Genomic DNA, 14,491 nt, shown 5'->3' with positions numbered 1-14,491 from the left:
CCTTGGAAATCACCAACTTACAATTCCTGCCTAAGCCTTCTTATTTTTGCCTTAGCATCTGCCAGTTCCACTGACAGATGCTGTCGACTTTCTGTTCGCTTCATGCCTGGAGAACCACAGGGTGACTGTGCAGATGAAGAGGCATGCGGTAAAAAATGAAGACCATCCCGTTCTTCAGAGAGTTCTATGATAGTCTAAGGAAATATAGAAATAAACACAGATTCACTGTTAGTATTCTACATATCACAGAACTAAACACATCAACACTATTCACTGTCTAAGTACTATCCTATAATATCAAAAACAATTCACTGGTCAAATGGATTTTAACTTTGTGATAGCTCTCTTTTTAAAAAGTTTCATGCAACAGTTCATGGATTAGCTATTTACTAGATAACACTAGAATAAGACTTAATACTTTTTTCCCTTTCTAATTCTTTAATAAAGGAAATCAATTCTGCTAAAATAACTACACTAGAAAGCAACTGTTAGAAAGGCGTAAAAGACCTGTTGACATAGAAAAGAAATCAACCCAAGAGCAATATGTCTGCAACTATGCTGTCCAATATGGTAGCCAGTAGCACAAGCGGCTATTTAATTACAAATTTTTTTAAAGATTTTATTTATCTATCTATCTATTTAGGAGAGAGAGAGAGAGAGAGAGAGAGAGAGAGAGAGAGAGAGAGAGAAAACACGAGCAGGGCAAAGGGGCAGAGGCAGAGGCAGAGGCAGACTCCCTGCTAAGCAAAGAGCCCGATGTGGGGCTCGATCCCAGAACCCTGGGATTAGGACCTGAGATGAAGGCAGACACTTAACTGACAGCCACCCAGGTGTCCCTAATTACACATTAAAAAGGTTAAAAATACAGTTCCTTAGTCACACTAGCCATATTTTAAGTATGTAACAGCCACATGTAGCTAGTGGTTACTGTATTGGACAGCGCAGAAATACAATCTTGCCATCATTGCAGAATTCCACAATACTGCTCTAGAATTGTAGACAAGGATCTCAGAGGAACCTAAGAGAACTTCAGGGATTTAGTTTAATCTCTTCGTTCTGCAGGTGATATAACTGAGGCACAGAGACTGATTTGTCCATGATCACAAAACTTGTAGTAGCGATGCCAAGACTCCAGGGCCAGTCTCTTGACTCCATATCCTATGTTCTCTTTCTTGCAACAGTAGTTGTAATCTGCCATCTCAACATTTCCTTTATTCCTGTCTCTCCATGGGACACAAATCTCATTCTACTTTCCCCAGGAGTTCTGAACTTTAAGGGCTACTTAACCTATATTTACCTCACTCAATCATATTCCTCCATTCCTCCAATTTTCCTCTTATTGGAAAATTCTCTTATTCTAAACAATACCTCAGCTTTTCTTTCAAACTTCTCAGGCAAACAAATTGTCTTGACTAGTAATTCCAACTGTCTTACTCCAGGTAGAATAGGTGGGTAACCACCTCAGCACCATGAAATCACCATTTTTGCTTTCTTATCACCAAGTCTTATGACGCCCTCACTAAATCATTACTTTTATCCTTCCCTTTTGTTTTTTCTTTAAACCACCCATCAGAATTCATTTCTTCAACCTTGGGATATATTTCAGCACCTAATCAAGGTCTGCCCAACTAATGCTTTCACAAATTCCAGTATCACTACTGATAAACCATAGAACACGACTTCTTAGTCCCTTTTCTGTTTACAACTCTACATTCGCTCCATATTCAATACATACAGACTTTTCCAGTGAAGGAACCATTCCTCTCGTGCCATGCCTCCTTTACTAGCATTACTCCCATGGCACCATAACTACACCTGAATCTTTTATCACTCAACTCTTCCTTTCTGCCCAGATTATTCCTGGCTACTCTAGAGTTCTTACTCAGCTTGAAACTACAGTTAAGTGCCTGTCATCCTTACCTTCTAATGTAACACTACCATGCCACTCTTTGACTACAGCCCACTCTTTGGGAAAAAATAAAAGGGAATGAATATTTATAGAATTCCACATAGGGGATTTTCCAACAAGATCTCATGCAATACTATAATCTACAATAGAGGCATTATGTCTATTGTAAAACAATAAGGAAACTGAGGCTCATAAAGATTAACTTAACAAAGTCACACATTTCATGACAGGTATAACAGGAACTCAAATTCAAGTTTGACTCAAACACTACATCATTTTCCCTACCTAACATCATCTTTTTTATTCCTTCTCCAAGGTTATAAAGAACTCTAAAACAAAAAATACGCAATCCTACGACACATCTTGCCATCTATTTTCAGTTAAGCTCTTTTCAATGCCCATCAATCCTTTAGTTGAAAATCTTGATTTCTTGACAAATTTCTCTACAATGACTGTTTTAAACATACTTCTTTTCTCTACTTAAGCCTCCACCTGTAAACTGCTATTATCACTTCTGATGAATGACCTCTCCTCCAACTTGTCAAAGAAACAAAACCACCTGAGATTAAATCCTCCATTTTTATGCATCTTTTGTTCCCAATACATATTCCTTATTTCTGGAACATTTTCAACTTCTCTCTTCCTACTGGCTTTTTTCTCCTTGATCTTCAAATATACACAAGTGTCTTCTATCTAAGAAAAAAAAAAAAAGACATTTCCCTCTTGTTACCCTTCTACTTCTCTTTCATTGCTACTTTTTGAAGGGTAGTTTATATGTTCATTGACACTATTCATCTTAACCACCTACCCAGTATGACCAGCCCAAGTAAGTGCCTGTCTCTGTGAATAATGTTACTAGTAATCTCCATCGTAGTCCAGGCTCAGTCTTCATGAAGTTTTATTTATTTTCTTACTGTCTCCATTATCTTTAATCTTGCCTTCTAACATCTCCTGACTCCAATAATAGTTCCTGTGCACAGTACTTAATAAATATTTGTTTCATGCACAAATAAATTAGAATTTAATTATACGCTATCTTATGTTTTTCATTTACAATGTGGTTTTTTTCCCCCATAAACCGGATACAATCTTTCTTATACCTCCTCTGTATCTCTGATCTCATTTAGCATAGTACTGAGCCCAAAAACAGCTGCTCAAAATTAGTTAACTGAATGATTCACAAAATGGAAAACTCGAAAGTAGGAAGACACACTACATTTGAACTTAGTAGGTGGTATTATGGAGATATTGAGAGGTTCCAGATGCCAGTGTATAAAGAACTATGGGCTGAGAAATATTTTCTAAAAAGAAAAAAGAAAGAAACCTTGTACTAAAAGATAAGAGTACCCAGAGGCATTTTCCGTTAAAGATTATGTAGACAATTTGGCTTTACTCTAATGGTAGTAGCTTCTTTAGCTCAAGGCCTCCAAACATTTTTTTTTAAACCTGACAAAAAATGTTATGAAAGCATAATTTAATTTCATGAACCTTCTGATACTTCTGATCCTAGACATTCCACTAGCAGTTGTAAGCAATGTCTTCCTTCTCTAAATTCCTATAGTATTTAGATATATGATTTTTTGGGGGGTACTTATTGCTTTCAAAATTTTATTAGAGTAAAGCAAAGCTGGAGGCATCACAATTCCAGACTTCAAGTTACAGTACAAAGGTCTAGTGATCAAAACAGTATGGTACTGGCACAAAAACTGACACGTAGGTCAGTGGAACAGAATAGAAAACCCAGAAATGAACCCACAACTATACGGTCAATTAATCTTCAACAAAGCAGGAAAGAATATCCAATGGAAAAAAGACAGTCTCTTCAACAAATGGTGTTAAGAAACTGGACAGTGACATGCAAGAGAATGAAACCGGACCACTTTCTCATACAAAAATCAATTCAAAATGGATTAAAGACCTAAGTGTGAGACCTGAAACCATAAAAATCCTAGAGGAGAACACAGGCAGTAACCTCTTTGACACTGGCTGTAGCAACTTCTTTCTAGGTATGTCTCCTGAGGCAAGGGAGACAAAAGCAAAAATCAACTATTGGGACTTCATCAAAATAAAAAGCTTCTGCACAGTGAAGGAAACAGTCAACAAAACTAAAAGGCAACCTACAGAATGGGAGAAGATATTTGCAACTGACATATCTGATAAAGGGTTAGTATCCAAAATCTATAAAGAACTTATAAAACTCAACACCCCAAAAATGAATAATCTAATTTATAAATGTGCAGAAGACATGAACAGACATTTTTCCAAAGACATACAGATGGCCAACAGACACAGGAAAAGATGCTCAACATCACTCATCATCAGGGAAAACAAATCAAAACTACAAGGAGATTATCACCTCACACCGGTCACAATGGCTAAAATCAAAAGCACAAGAAACAACAGGTGTTGGCAAGGATGTGGAGAAAGGGGGACCCTCTTGCGCTGCTGGTGAGAATGGAAAGTGGTGTGGCCACTCAAGAAAACAGCATGGAGGTTCCTCAAAAAAGTTAAAAATAGAACCACCCTCCAATCCAGCAATTAGAGTACTAGGTTATTTACCCAAAGAATATAAAAATACTAATTCAAAGAGATACATGCACCCCGGTGTTTATGGGAGCCTTATCTACAATAGCCAAACTATGGAAACAGTCTAGATGTCCACTGACTGACAAATGGATAAAAATGATGTGGTGTCTGTGTGGTGTGTGTGTGTGTATACATACATATACATTTATATGTATATATAATGGAGCATTATTCAGCCATAAAAAGAATGAAATCTTGTCATTTGCAACAGCATGGATAGAGCTAGACAGTATTGTACTATGTGAAATAAGTCATTTATATGTGGAATTTAAGAAACAAAACAAATGAGCAAAGGGTGGAAAAAAGAGAGAGGGGCAAACCAAGAAACAGATTCTTAACTATAGAGAACAAAGTGTTACCAGAGGGGAGGTGGGTGAGGCAATGGGTGAAATAGGTGATGGGGATTAAGGAGAGCACTTCTTGTGATGAGCACAAGGTGTTGTATGAAGTGTTGAATTACTAAATTCTACACCTGAAACTAATATTACACTTTATGTCAACTAACTGGAATCTAAATAAAAACTTAATTAAAAAACCCAATTATTTCATTAAAGTAACTTCTCCCCCCTAGATTATAATGATCTTTGGTCCTTCTTTGCAAGTTTGCCAGTTTGTTGCTCCCAAGCACTCTTAGCACAAGATCTTGCAAAAAAGCAGTTATTTATTAATATACACTGAAGAACAAATATAACATAAAAAGATATACCAAAGCTAAGAAAAAAATTCAAGTGACTTAATAATTCTATTTACAGAACTCCCAATTAAGGAAAAGAATCAGAGATGTGCTCAGCACAATCATGGATTTGGGCAAAGATTTTAAACAGGAACACAGGGGTTGGAATTAGATTTGGCAAATTGTTTAACTTCTCTGAGTTCAAGTATCTTCATTTTTAAGATGGGGTTATTGTACAGACTTATGAAGATAGTATATTATACAAACACAATGCTTGGCATAAAATAAATAGTGATAATAAAGAGATCTTAAATTCATTAAAATCTATTTGGTTTTTAGTAAAGGAAGAGGATTTAAGAAATACATGCTACGTAAAATTAATACAAAGTGAAGAGTAATTAAAAAGAGTGACAAATTATACTTTCTAGATTGAAATAAAAGAATTGTAACAAAAGATGAATCAAAACAGAAAAAAAGGACTCTGTTTTGACAAGGAAGGGTATCCCCTATGAGCAGCCTGAAGCTTCCTAATACTGACTGAAAAGTGATGTCCTATCCTTGCCATGCCAGCAAATAGAGGATATTTAAGTGCATAGATGGTGCCTACTTTAACTCCCAGAGTATTACTGCTCACCAGGATATACAACATGTATGGACAAAAAGGCCTGGAGCAGCCAACTAGCCTCCTTTGTTGATATGAATCTTCTAGGATGAAGTAGCCAAGTAAGAAGAAATGCACTGCTTAACTTAATAAGCTGACGTCTGGGTTCCTTGGAGACCCCCGAGGAAAGAAACAAAGCAGAAAGAATTCTAAGTCATGTTATTCTAAAAGGCATCCCCCAAAGGTCAAATTTTCTAGGAGGTCACAAAGCCAGTACAAGTATATGACAGAGCTGAGAATAAGGACATTTGCAAATTTCAAGTTAAAATAAGAGTCAGACAAAAAAGTAAACTCAACACCCTAGGGAACGCTTACATGATGTGTTCCAGCAGCAGCAATAAGTAGAGCCACCTGTTAGTTCTCTTGCATCAGTGGCTACAAGCTACAGGGTAGCCCTGCCCGAGTCTGTCAATCCAACCTGGCTCGGATGGGCACAGAGTCAATGAACATCAATGTGGGTGTCAGAAGAGCAGTTTTATGAGAAAAGGAGACTCCTCACTGTGTCCATATCCAAAGCCCTCCTCTACTGGCTGCAGATGGGAATGCTTCCACAAGCACAGTATGGCCTGGATCTTTGACATATCACCATGGTGGACCTGATAGGCATGTTTCTGAGCCCCATCAACAGGATAGGAGCGAAGATTATGCCTCCAGCACTAGCTCTGCAGGTCAGGCTGTTTACTGCAAACCCTACTCTATCCCTCCAGCATGGTGCTTGTGGATAAGCATGGCATGAACAAGGAGCACTACATCTCCATGATGACACCTATGGCCCTCTTTAAACTGAGTGACACCTCCCCCTAAAGAGAGATAGGGCTGTAAGCAGGAAAGGCCCAGATGTATGCGTAACACCTGATGTGATGGTTCCTCTCTTGAAGTTCCATTTTTCTTTCTACATAATGCTACACACATGGAAGGGCCTTAAAAACATCCTAATGTACAGATTTTTATTGGTAATTTTTGAAGTCTTTTATTGTAAGTTTTCTTTGCACTTAAAAATGAGCATGCTGCTTTTGTACCCTGAAGTGTTCCAAAAAATGTTAGGAATATGTGTTATTCAGTGTGACATATAACTTTCTTCTATTTTATTTTTTATATAAAATTTTTATATAAAATATTTTGGAGGGAAAAATATAATAAAATAATAAAATATTCTGGAGAAAAAACAGAAGAGCTAAAGGGAAAATCGAACTAAGAACTTGTTTCAATCCAATTGATTAATACAAAATTATTGCATTTATAAATTGTATTTACATTTGTCTAATACTTTTCACAATTATTTTTAAGGATCTTTTCTAATTAGTCCACTGGTGACCCAAATTAACAAAATTTCCCCTAGAAAACTGGGTTTAAACCAGCCAGCAACATGTTTCCAAATACCTTTAGACAAGAGGACGCCACCACTTTTTTCTTGTTAAAAAAACAAGTTCACCTAAAATGCTTAATTAGGCAGGATAATACATTTTAAAAGGTTTTTCAATCAATCAGTATAGTGTTTCATATTCCTTAGTTTTGACATAGATCATATAATGACATTTTGTTCTCATTTCTCCAAAATAATATCCTTCTCTTCACCCATGTGAGATCAAACAATTCATACATGCCCTCAGAAGCTGGAGGACACCTTATCAAAATACAAATAGAAGAAATAAAAATAGAAGAATGTTGTAGAAAATTAATAAAGCAGTAAAAAGGTGCTAATATAAAAAGAAGATAAAGCACATGGTCAAAACTCAGATTGAAAATGAAATAATCTAAGTATCTCAGGATAAGTTTGATATATATTAGGGACATTTTTTCAATTCACTCTTCCTTTGGTCTTACAGTTTTGGGCTTTTTAAAAATTAGTTGTTGCTCTAAACACTTCTTTATTTCCTATCTTTTCTTCTCTTTTAATGCCTAAAGAAAAACTGAAAATCCTCATCTATAGCAACATGAAAGTTTTGTTCAGGAAAAAAGAAAAAACAATCTTTAGGAATTTCTTCTACACAAGTCTTTCATTAGCCCAAAGAGTAATCAAATTCTCTGTAAATAACCTCAAAACTGTCTCTTCCAGGGGTGCCTTGGTGGTGTAGTCGGTTAAGTGTCCAACTCTTGGTTTCGGCTCAGGTCATGAACTCAGGGTCCTGAGATTAAGGCCTACGTTGGGCTCTGTGCTCAGTGTGGAAAATGCTTGAGATGCTCTCTCCCATTCCCTCTGCCCCTCCTGCTCATGTGCTCTCTCTCTCTCTCTCAAATAAATAAATCTTTAAACACACACACACACACACACACACACACACACACACACACACACACGTCTCTCCCATGTAAATGGAACAAGTGATCACAGCTACACATTCTTCCGAATGGCAGAGTACTTTGGTCTGCTATTAACAAAATATTACTCACCATCACATGTGCTGAAGTCTAGACTCCTATAAAATTATTAGCTGTTTTCAGAGAGTACAGGCAAAAAACCTGGTGCAATTTTACTCTTTTAAAAAAGCAAAGTACTTTCTTACAGGAGCCTATAATAATTCTTTTTTAAAATCACACCTCATTTACGGACTACAAAAATTTGAGACCTTTTGTGAGACATTTTATTCAGAACACCTGTTATTCTCCTTTTATTGAACTTATTTTTCCAACCTCAAAATGTGGCAATAAAACTAAGAAATTAACCTTAAGCAAATTCTCATGCTTCAAGACAATGATTTTTCCATTTACATCAATAATATTTTCAGTTTCACACTTCTGTACTGTTGCCAGAGCTGTGGGGATGACTTAAAAACACACAGGAACAAAATCAGAATAATAATTTAAAAGAAAATCTAACTGCAATCTCTTTACTAGCAATTTGGGGCTCTTATCTACCCTTTTTGGTTCCTGTGTTGCACAAAAAACAGAACATAAAGTACTTTATTACCTGTCCCTAAGAAACACAGTATCAATTTTGAAGATCCTCTGAAATCACTGTTTTTGGAAAGCAAACTTTCACAATATGCTGAAAGAAATTTACAAACCTCTGAATGTTCATCTCTCTCATCTATAAGTCTTTTTAGGTGTAATGCCATATTTTTCAAGAGTGGTTCTATTTCCTCTTGAGACATATCAGTCACTTCCATCCATTGCAGATCAAACACATTTTCCTGATTATGGGTTACCTTTAGCAAAGCAACCAAAATAAACAATTTTTTAGAATGGCTATTACTTAAAAACTGATTTCATTTTAGTACATTAGCTCAAATATCATATATCCCTTATCACAAAAATATGAGAAGTAAATATGATGCCTCAAGAACACTTGAAACTTCAGATCACTACATCAAAAACTAATGATGTGGGGCAACTGGGTGGCTCAGTCATTAAGCGTCTGCGTTCGGCTCAGGTCATGATCCCGGGGTCCTGGGATCGAGCGCCGCATTGGGCTTTCTGCTCAGTGGAAAACCTGCTTCTCCCTTGCCCACTCCCCGTTTGTGTTCCCTCTCTTACGGTGTCTCTCTCTGTCAAATAAAGAAATAAAATCTTAAAAAGAAAAAAAAACAAAACTAAGGATGTATTGTATGGTGACTAACATAATAAAATAAAATTAAATAAAAAAAGAACACTTGAAACTAATGATGGAAAGGCAAATAATAATTATTTTTGCTAAATATAAACTATAAATAAATTTCTATTTGTTTTCCTGTCAACTAAAAAGTAAAACATTTAATTCAGGCATTACTAGGGGAAGGTAATATTGATATGTTTGACAACTGTTTTAACAAAATCAGGTGAACTTGAACTTTTCTTTAGGTAAGACTAAATTTATTGTGCTTGATTCAAAAGCAAAAGTTTTTATATCTTGTAGGATATGTTATTGCACTTTTATATTTGAAAAGCTACATCTTTATAGAGTCTGAAGATGACACTGTCACAGAACCTTAGGAGAAATGGACTACTAACATAAAGATTTTAAAAGAATGGAAAAGTTACATAAATGAAATACTTATTTCTTGCTTTCCTTTTCTCGCTGTGATTCTGATATTCTGCTTTAACTTTCACAAGAAACCACAAAATAACACTTTGAAGAATGATGGCAAATTTACTAACTTGCAATACTTAGCATTTATTCAAAATAAAATACAAACCACAAAGCTAGCATAAACAAACAAACGTATATAAGGGGAAACTACCAAAACCCCTGCCCTGTATCTTGTGGAGTACTAATATGCCTACTGTTGACGATAGTATTACAGACAAGAAGGCTGGACTCTAAGAATACTAACGAAGAGGAAAGATGATATACACAACACAGGTTATTCAAATAGAGAATATTTTAAACACTACCAATTTTTACTATTTAAAAATTCCCTCCCTTAGTTCTCTTTCTAATCAACATGTAAAGTTTAACATGATCTAGTTCTAAAAAGTCTTGTTAAGTGTATAAGATTAAAAAGCTCAAGACTAGATAGATGCAGAAATAGCAGCTTTTAAAATCCATCTGTTAATTATTTTAATTACTTAATATTGCACAATATGTCCTAGACTTAAGTTTTTATATGGATGTTACAAATGTGTTATAATTCAAGTAATATCTTCAATAAAAATTATACTGTGTCCATTCATTCAAAAGGAAATCACTGGAATGACTTAGTACTTAGGTTATCATCTTACCTCTCATTTTAGTTTTGAATTACAGGCAGTGATCCACTTTCTGCTGCTTCCATTTACAATACTGTTCATTCTGTGCTAACAAAGACAGACACTTCATTCCTTAAACACTTTCTACCTAACGTCCCTATGGATGAAGGCAACAGTACACGGTAGTTAGTTAGCACTGTGCCATGAGGATTCGTTTAAGAAGTTATCTCTAGGGGGGTGGGGGATGAGTTAGCCTGGTGATGGGTATTAAAGAGGGCACGTTCTGCGTGGAGCACTGGGTGTTATACGCAAACAATGAATCATGGAGCACTACATCAAAAACTAATGATGTAATGTACGGTGATTAACATAACATAATAATTTTAAAAAAAAGTTATCTCTAAAGAGAAGACGATAATTTGTCTAACAGCAGGGTTCATCTGTACCTGACCTTGATTTGTTCTTGCTTGTCCTAGGACTTCAAGTATGTGGGGAGATATAAACACACCACAAGCTTCATAAAAATTAGTATATAAAAACTGTGTATAGGTTATTACCTCTTGAATATGTGCTGCGACTGCTGCTTTTGTATCAAAATCTAAACCTTGAATTCTTTCAATAAATTCTTCTTTTTTCTGACACTAAAAGAAATAATAAAATGATCATTCACGTTTTATGGGCTATAGTCCTTAATATGTTATAAATAACCAAAAACTCATCAAGCCAAAAAACTTGGTTATGTTTTGAACAGTACAATGAGGGTTTTGTTTGTTTTGCATTTAATTGGCCTAATATACTTACCTACTGAAAAGATAACAATTTAGGAATATTTATTTAAAAAGCATAGCACAGAAAACCCATGCTATTTTTATGCTGTAAAGTTCTAAAGTGGGAAACCATTACACAACCCATCTGAGGTCAGTACAATATTATTATGCTAACTTTACAAACAGAAAAGTAAAGAATCAAGAACTTGTTTCAGGGAGGATAAGTTACTTGCCAAAAAACACAGTGAGTCAGTGGCAGAATTCGGAATACAGCCAAAAAGCTCAGCCAGTCTTTGGCTATCATCAAACAAAACAGCCTTTCTTCTTGGGGGGAAAAAAAAATTGTAAGCAATTTTTACTTCAAGCTTACAATCCATTCTCACATCTTCATCCTATCAATCTTAATAAAAGAAATCTACTTTTGAGGCCCAGTGCAACATTTATAAGGTAGTGCAATAAATATTTGTTTCTACCATAACATAAAGTTACCAGGGACCAAATTTAAGAGTATATATACAAGTATACATGTACTGAGTGGAATAAAGGCAGCAATTCTTTATTGTATAACTTTTAAAAAATATTTATATAAATTAAAAATATTATGATGTAAACCTAATCTTTTTCTTTCCGGTCAGTACTGAGTAACAGTTTAACGTGCATCTCAATATCTCTGCCTCCCGTCTACAACTCTTTAACTGCCATCCAACTGCTGGTGTAACTGTATTCTTGCAGCTACCAAATGAGAAGTGCATACAAAACAGACAGCACTGCCTTGTCTAGCTTAGTTGCATCTCCTGGGCCAATTATCCAACTACTAGTGAAGAGAATATACTCACAAAAAGAAAAAATTGGTTCTTTGATCATTAAGAAACTTAGCAAGGTTCTGCTTTATACTCTATGTATTTATTATATCAAATTGTAACATTCTACTTCTATTGCCTACAATTTAATTTAACACATTCCCATTGGCGCAAATAGTTCTGTGTCCTGTAAAGAGAAAATTATTAGAATGATATAATAATATTTAAAATTAAATTACTAAGAATGTACAATTTCTAGCTGTGACTAAGAAATCGAGTTTTGGGGGGATGGGATGAAAATTAGTCAATTTAAAAACAAGAATTTTTTTTATCTAGTAAATAATTTTAGACAGGCCTAGTGAGAACAATTAAGAATGACCTTCTGATAGTACATTTGTAACATAATTAACTTGTTAGGTATGGTATGCCCAATTTTTAAATTTAATGCTTCCAAAGATGTTGACCTATGTATAGTTTTCAAGCCAATGAACACAAAAAATAGCAGGGTTATGATGCCTATGACTCAGTGCAAGGGTCTCCCAATTCAACTGCCATATTTTTGTCTGCCTTCAGTTTAAACTTAACAAATATACTTCCCTTTTCTAAGCCCTATAGTCACTGTTTCTTCACTGATACTATCTTTAGGAGCTCATCCTTTAACATAGTCTCAACACAAATCAATGAGAATTCTTCTTTTACTCTTAAAATACCCACAATTTCTACTAAATCTCATCTTTATTCAAACTCCGGAAGTTTTTAAGAATTCCAAATATGCTTTATAAATAGGTTAGGCTTTCTTAAAGAATACACAATGAAGGTTATAGGATCTTGAGGGATAGAAAAGAGAAAAACTATCAAGACGGAAAAGAGAGTGAGAGAAGATACAACTCCGAAGTTGAATAATTGGACCAAACTTTTTATATCAATGTTGTCTAATATAGTAATCACTAGCTCTATGTAGCTACTGAATACCAAAATGTAGCTAGTGCAACTGAGAAATTGAAATTTTCATTTTATTTAATAGTAATAATTTTAATTTAAATAGCCACATTGGCTATTTAAAAAATAGCCATAAAAAGCTCACACTGGCTACTGTATTGACAGCCTCATTCTAGAGCATAAAGTCTGGTGTTAAAAATAGACATATAAATAGCTTTACTTCCATCTGTGAAGACTCTTGTGAAGAAGACTAGATAATCATCAGCAAATTGTTTTTTCCACTTAAAATTAAGCTCTCTTTTATCTTTATATAAAGTTCTTCATGTGTTATGGCCACTAAAGTTATTTCTAACTCTATTATAGCAACTGATATCTAAGTCAGCAGATTACCATGATATTCCAAGAAAAATGCAGGAAAGTTATTGTGGGGGGGAGCGCCTAGGTGACTCAATTGGTTAAGCATCTGACTCTTGATTTCAGCTCAGGTCATGATCTTGGGGTCGAGCCCTGAGCTGGGCTCCTTGCTCAGCATGGAATCTGCTTAAGAGTCTCTCCCCTTCTTCTTCTGCCCTTCCACCTGCTCTCTCTCTCTCTCTTATAAATTAATTAAAAAAAAGAAATGTTATTTGAGTAGGAAGTTGGGGACTGGAGGAAGAATTGCATTAACCCTGAAGTCCTACATCTTTCACCAGCATGTTTAAGCTCTTTAATTCCTCAAATTCCTCACATTTTCACTTGGTACTTTCAGTGCTTTCTCTTATTAAAAAAGACAGGATTATGAGGAAAAACTATACTAAAATAGAGGAAAGAGTACCCAAAACAAACTACTGAACAAGAAAACAATAAAATGGAGAACACATCACAGTGTTTTCAATAAGAACACTGAATAGATCATAGTTCTAGCAAAAGTAAAACCAGAACATGCCACATGAAAAAATAAATAAAAATAGAAAAACTAAAATTCCCTCTTTAAAGAATGGCTCTTCCCTCGCTCCCAAAACAGAAAGTGATAAATGCTGGGAAGGATGTGGAGAAATTGGAACTCTGTGTACTGTTGGCAGGAATGTAAAATGGTACAGAAACTATGGAAAACAGTATGGCAGGTCCTAAGAAAGTTGAAAACAGAACTACCATATATGATCCAGCAGTTCCTCTCCTGTATAGACAGCAAAAGAACTGAAAGCAGGGACTCAAACAGCTATTTGTATTACCTATGTTTACAATAGCATTATTCACAAGAGGCAAAAAGTGGAAGCAACCCAAGTGTCCATCAATAAACAAAATGTAGTATATACATACAATGGAATATTATTTAGTCTTAAAATTTAGGACACTCTGACACATGCTAAAACATGGATGAACCTTAAAGACATTATGCTAAGTGAAATAAGTCGGTTATAAAAGGACAAATACTGAATGATTCCACTTATGTCCTAGAGTAGTCAAATTCATAAAGACAGAAAGTGGAGAATGGTGGTTGCCAGGGGCTGGGAGTAAAAGAGATACAGGGAGTTACTGTTGAACAGGTGTAAAATTTCAGTTTTGGAAGAT

General features: G+C 35.2%; 1 protein-coding gene and 1 pseudogene across 5 annotated transcripts in view; one reads left to right on the top strand and one right to left on the bottom strand.

Moving 5' to 3' along the window:
- The window catches only part of CCDC88A (coiled-coil domain containing 88A), a 118,409-nt gene that overhangs the window by 61,320 nt on the left and 42,598 nt on the right, over positions 1-14,491 (bottom strand). For all 5 annotated transcript variants that reach the window (XM_027620946.2, XM_027620947.2, XM_027620948.2 and 2 more), the window contains exons 6-8: positions 10,992-11,075; positions 8,835-8,975; positions 22-194 (exon numbers count right to left, since the gene is read on the bottom strand). In XM_027620946.2, coding sequence (XP_027476747.1) covers positions 22-194; positions 8,835-8,975; positions 10,992-11,075 — 398 coding nt within the window. The remainder of the gene's footprint in view (positions 1-21; positions 195-8,834; positions 8,976-10,991; positions 11,076-14,491) is intronic.
- LOC113937429 lies at positions 4,325-6,651 on the top strand (annotated as a pseudogene).

Source organism: Zalophus californianus, chromosome 8, assembly GCF_009762305.2.
Source record: "Zalophus californianus isolate mZalCal1 chromosome 8, mZalCal1.pri.v2, whole genome shotgun sequence".
Lineage (NCBI taxonomy): Eukaryota > Metazoa > Chordata > Mammalia > Carnivora > Otariidae > Zalophus > Zalophus californianus.
The sequence above is the reverse complement of the archived record's forward strand: the minus strand, read 5'-3'. Positions and strand labels throughout refer to the sequence as shown.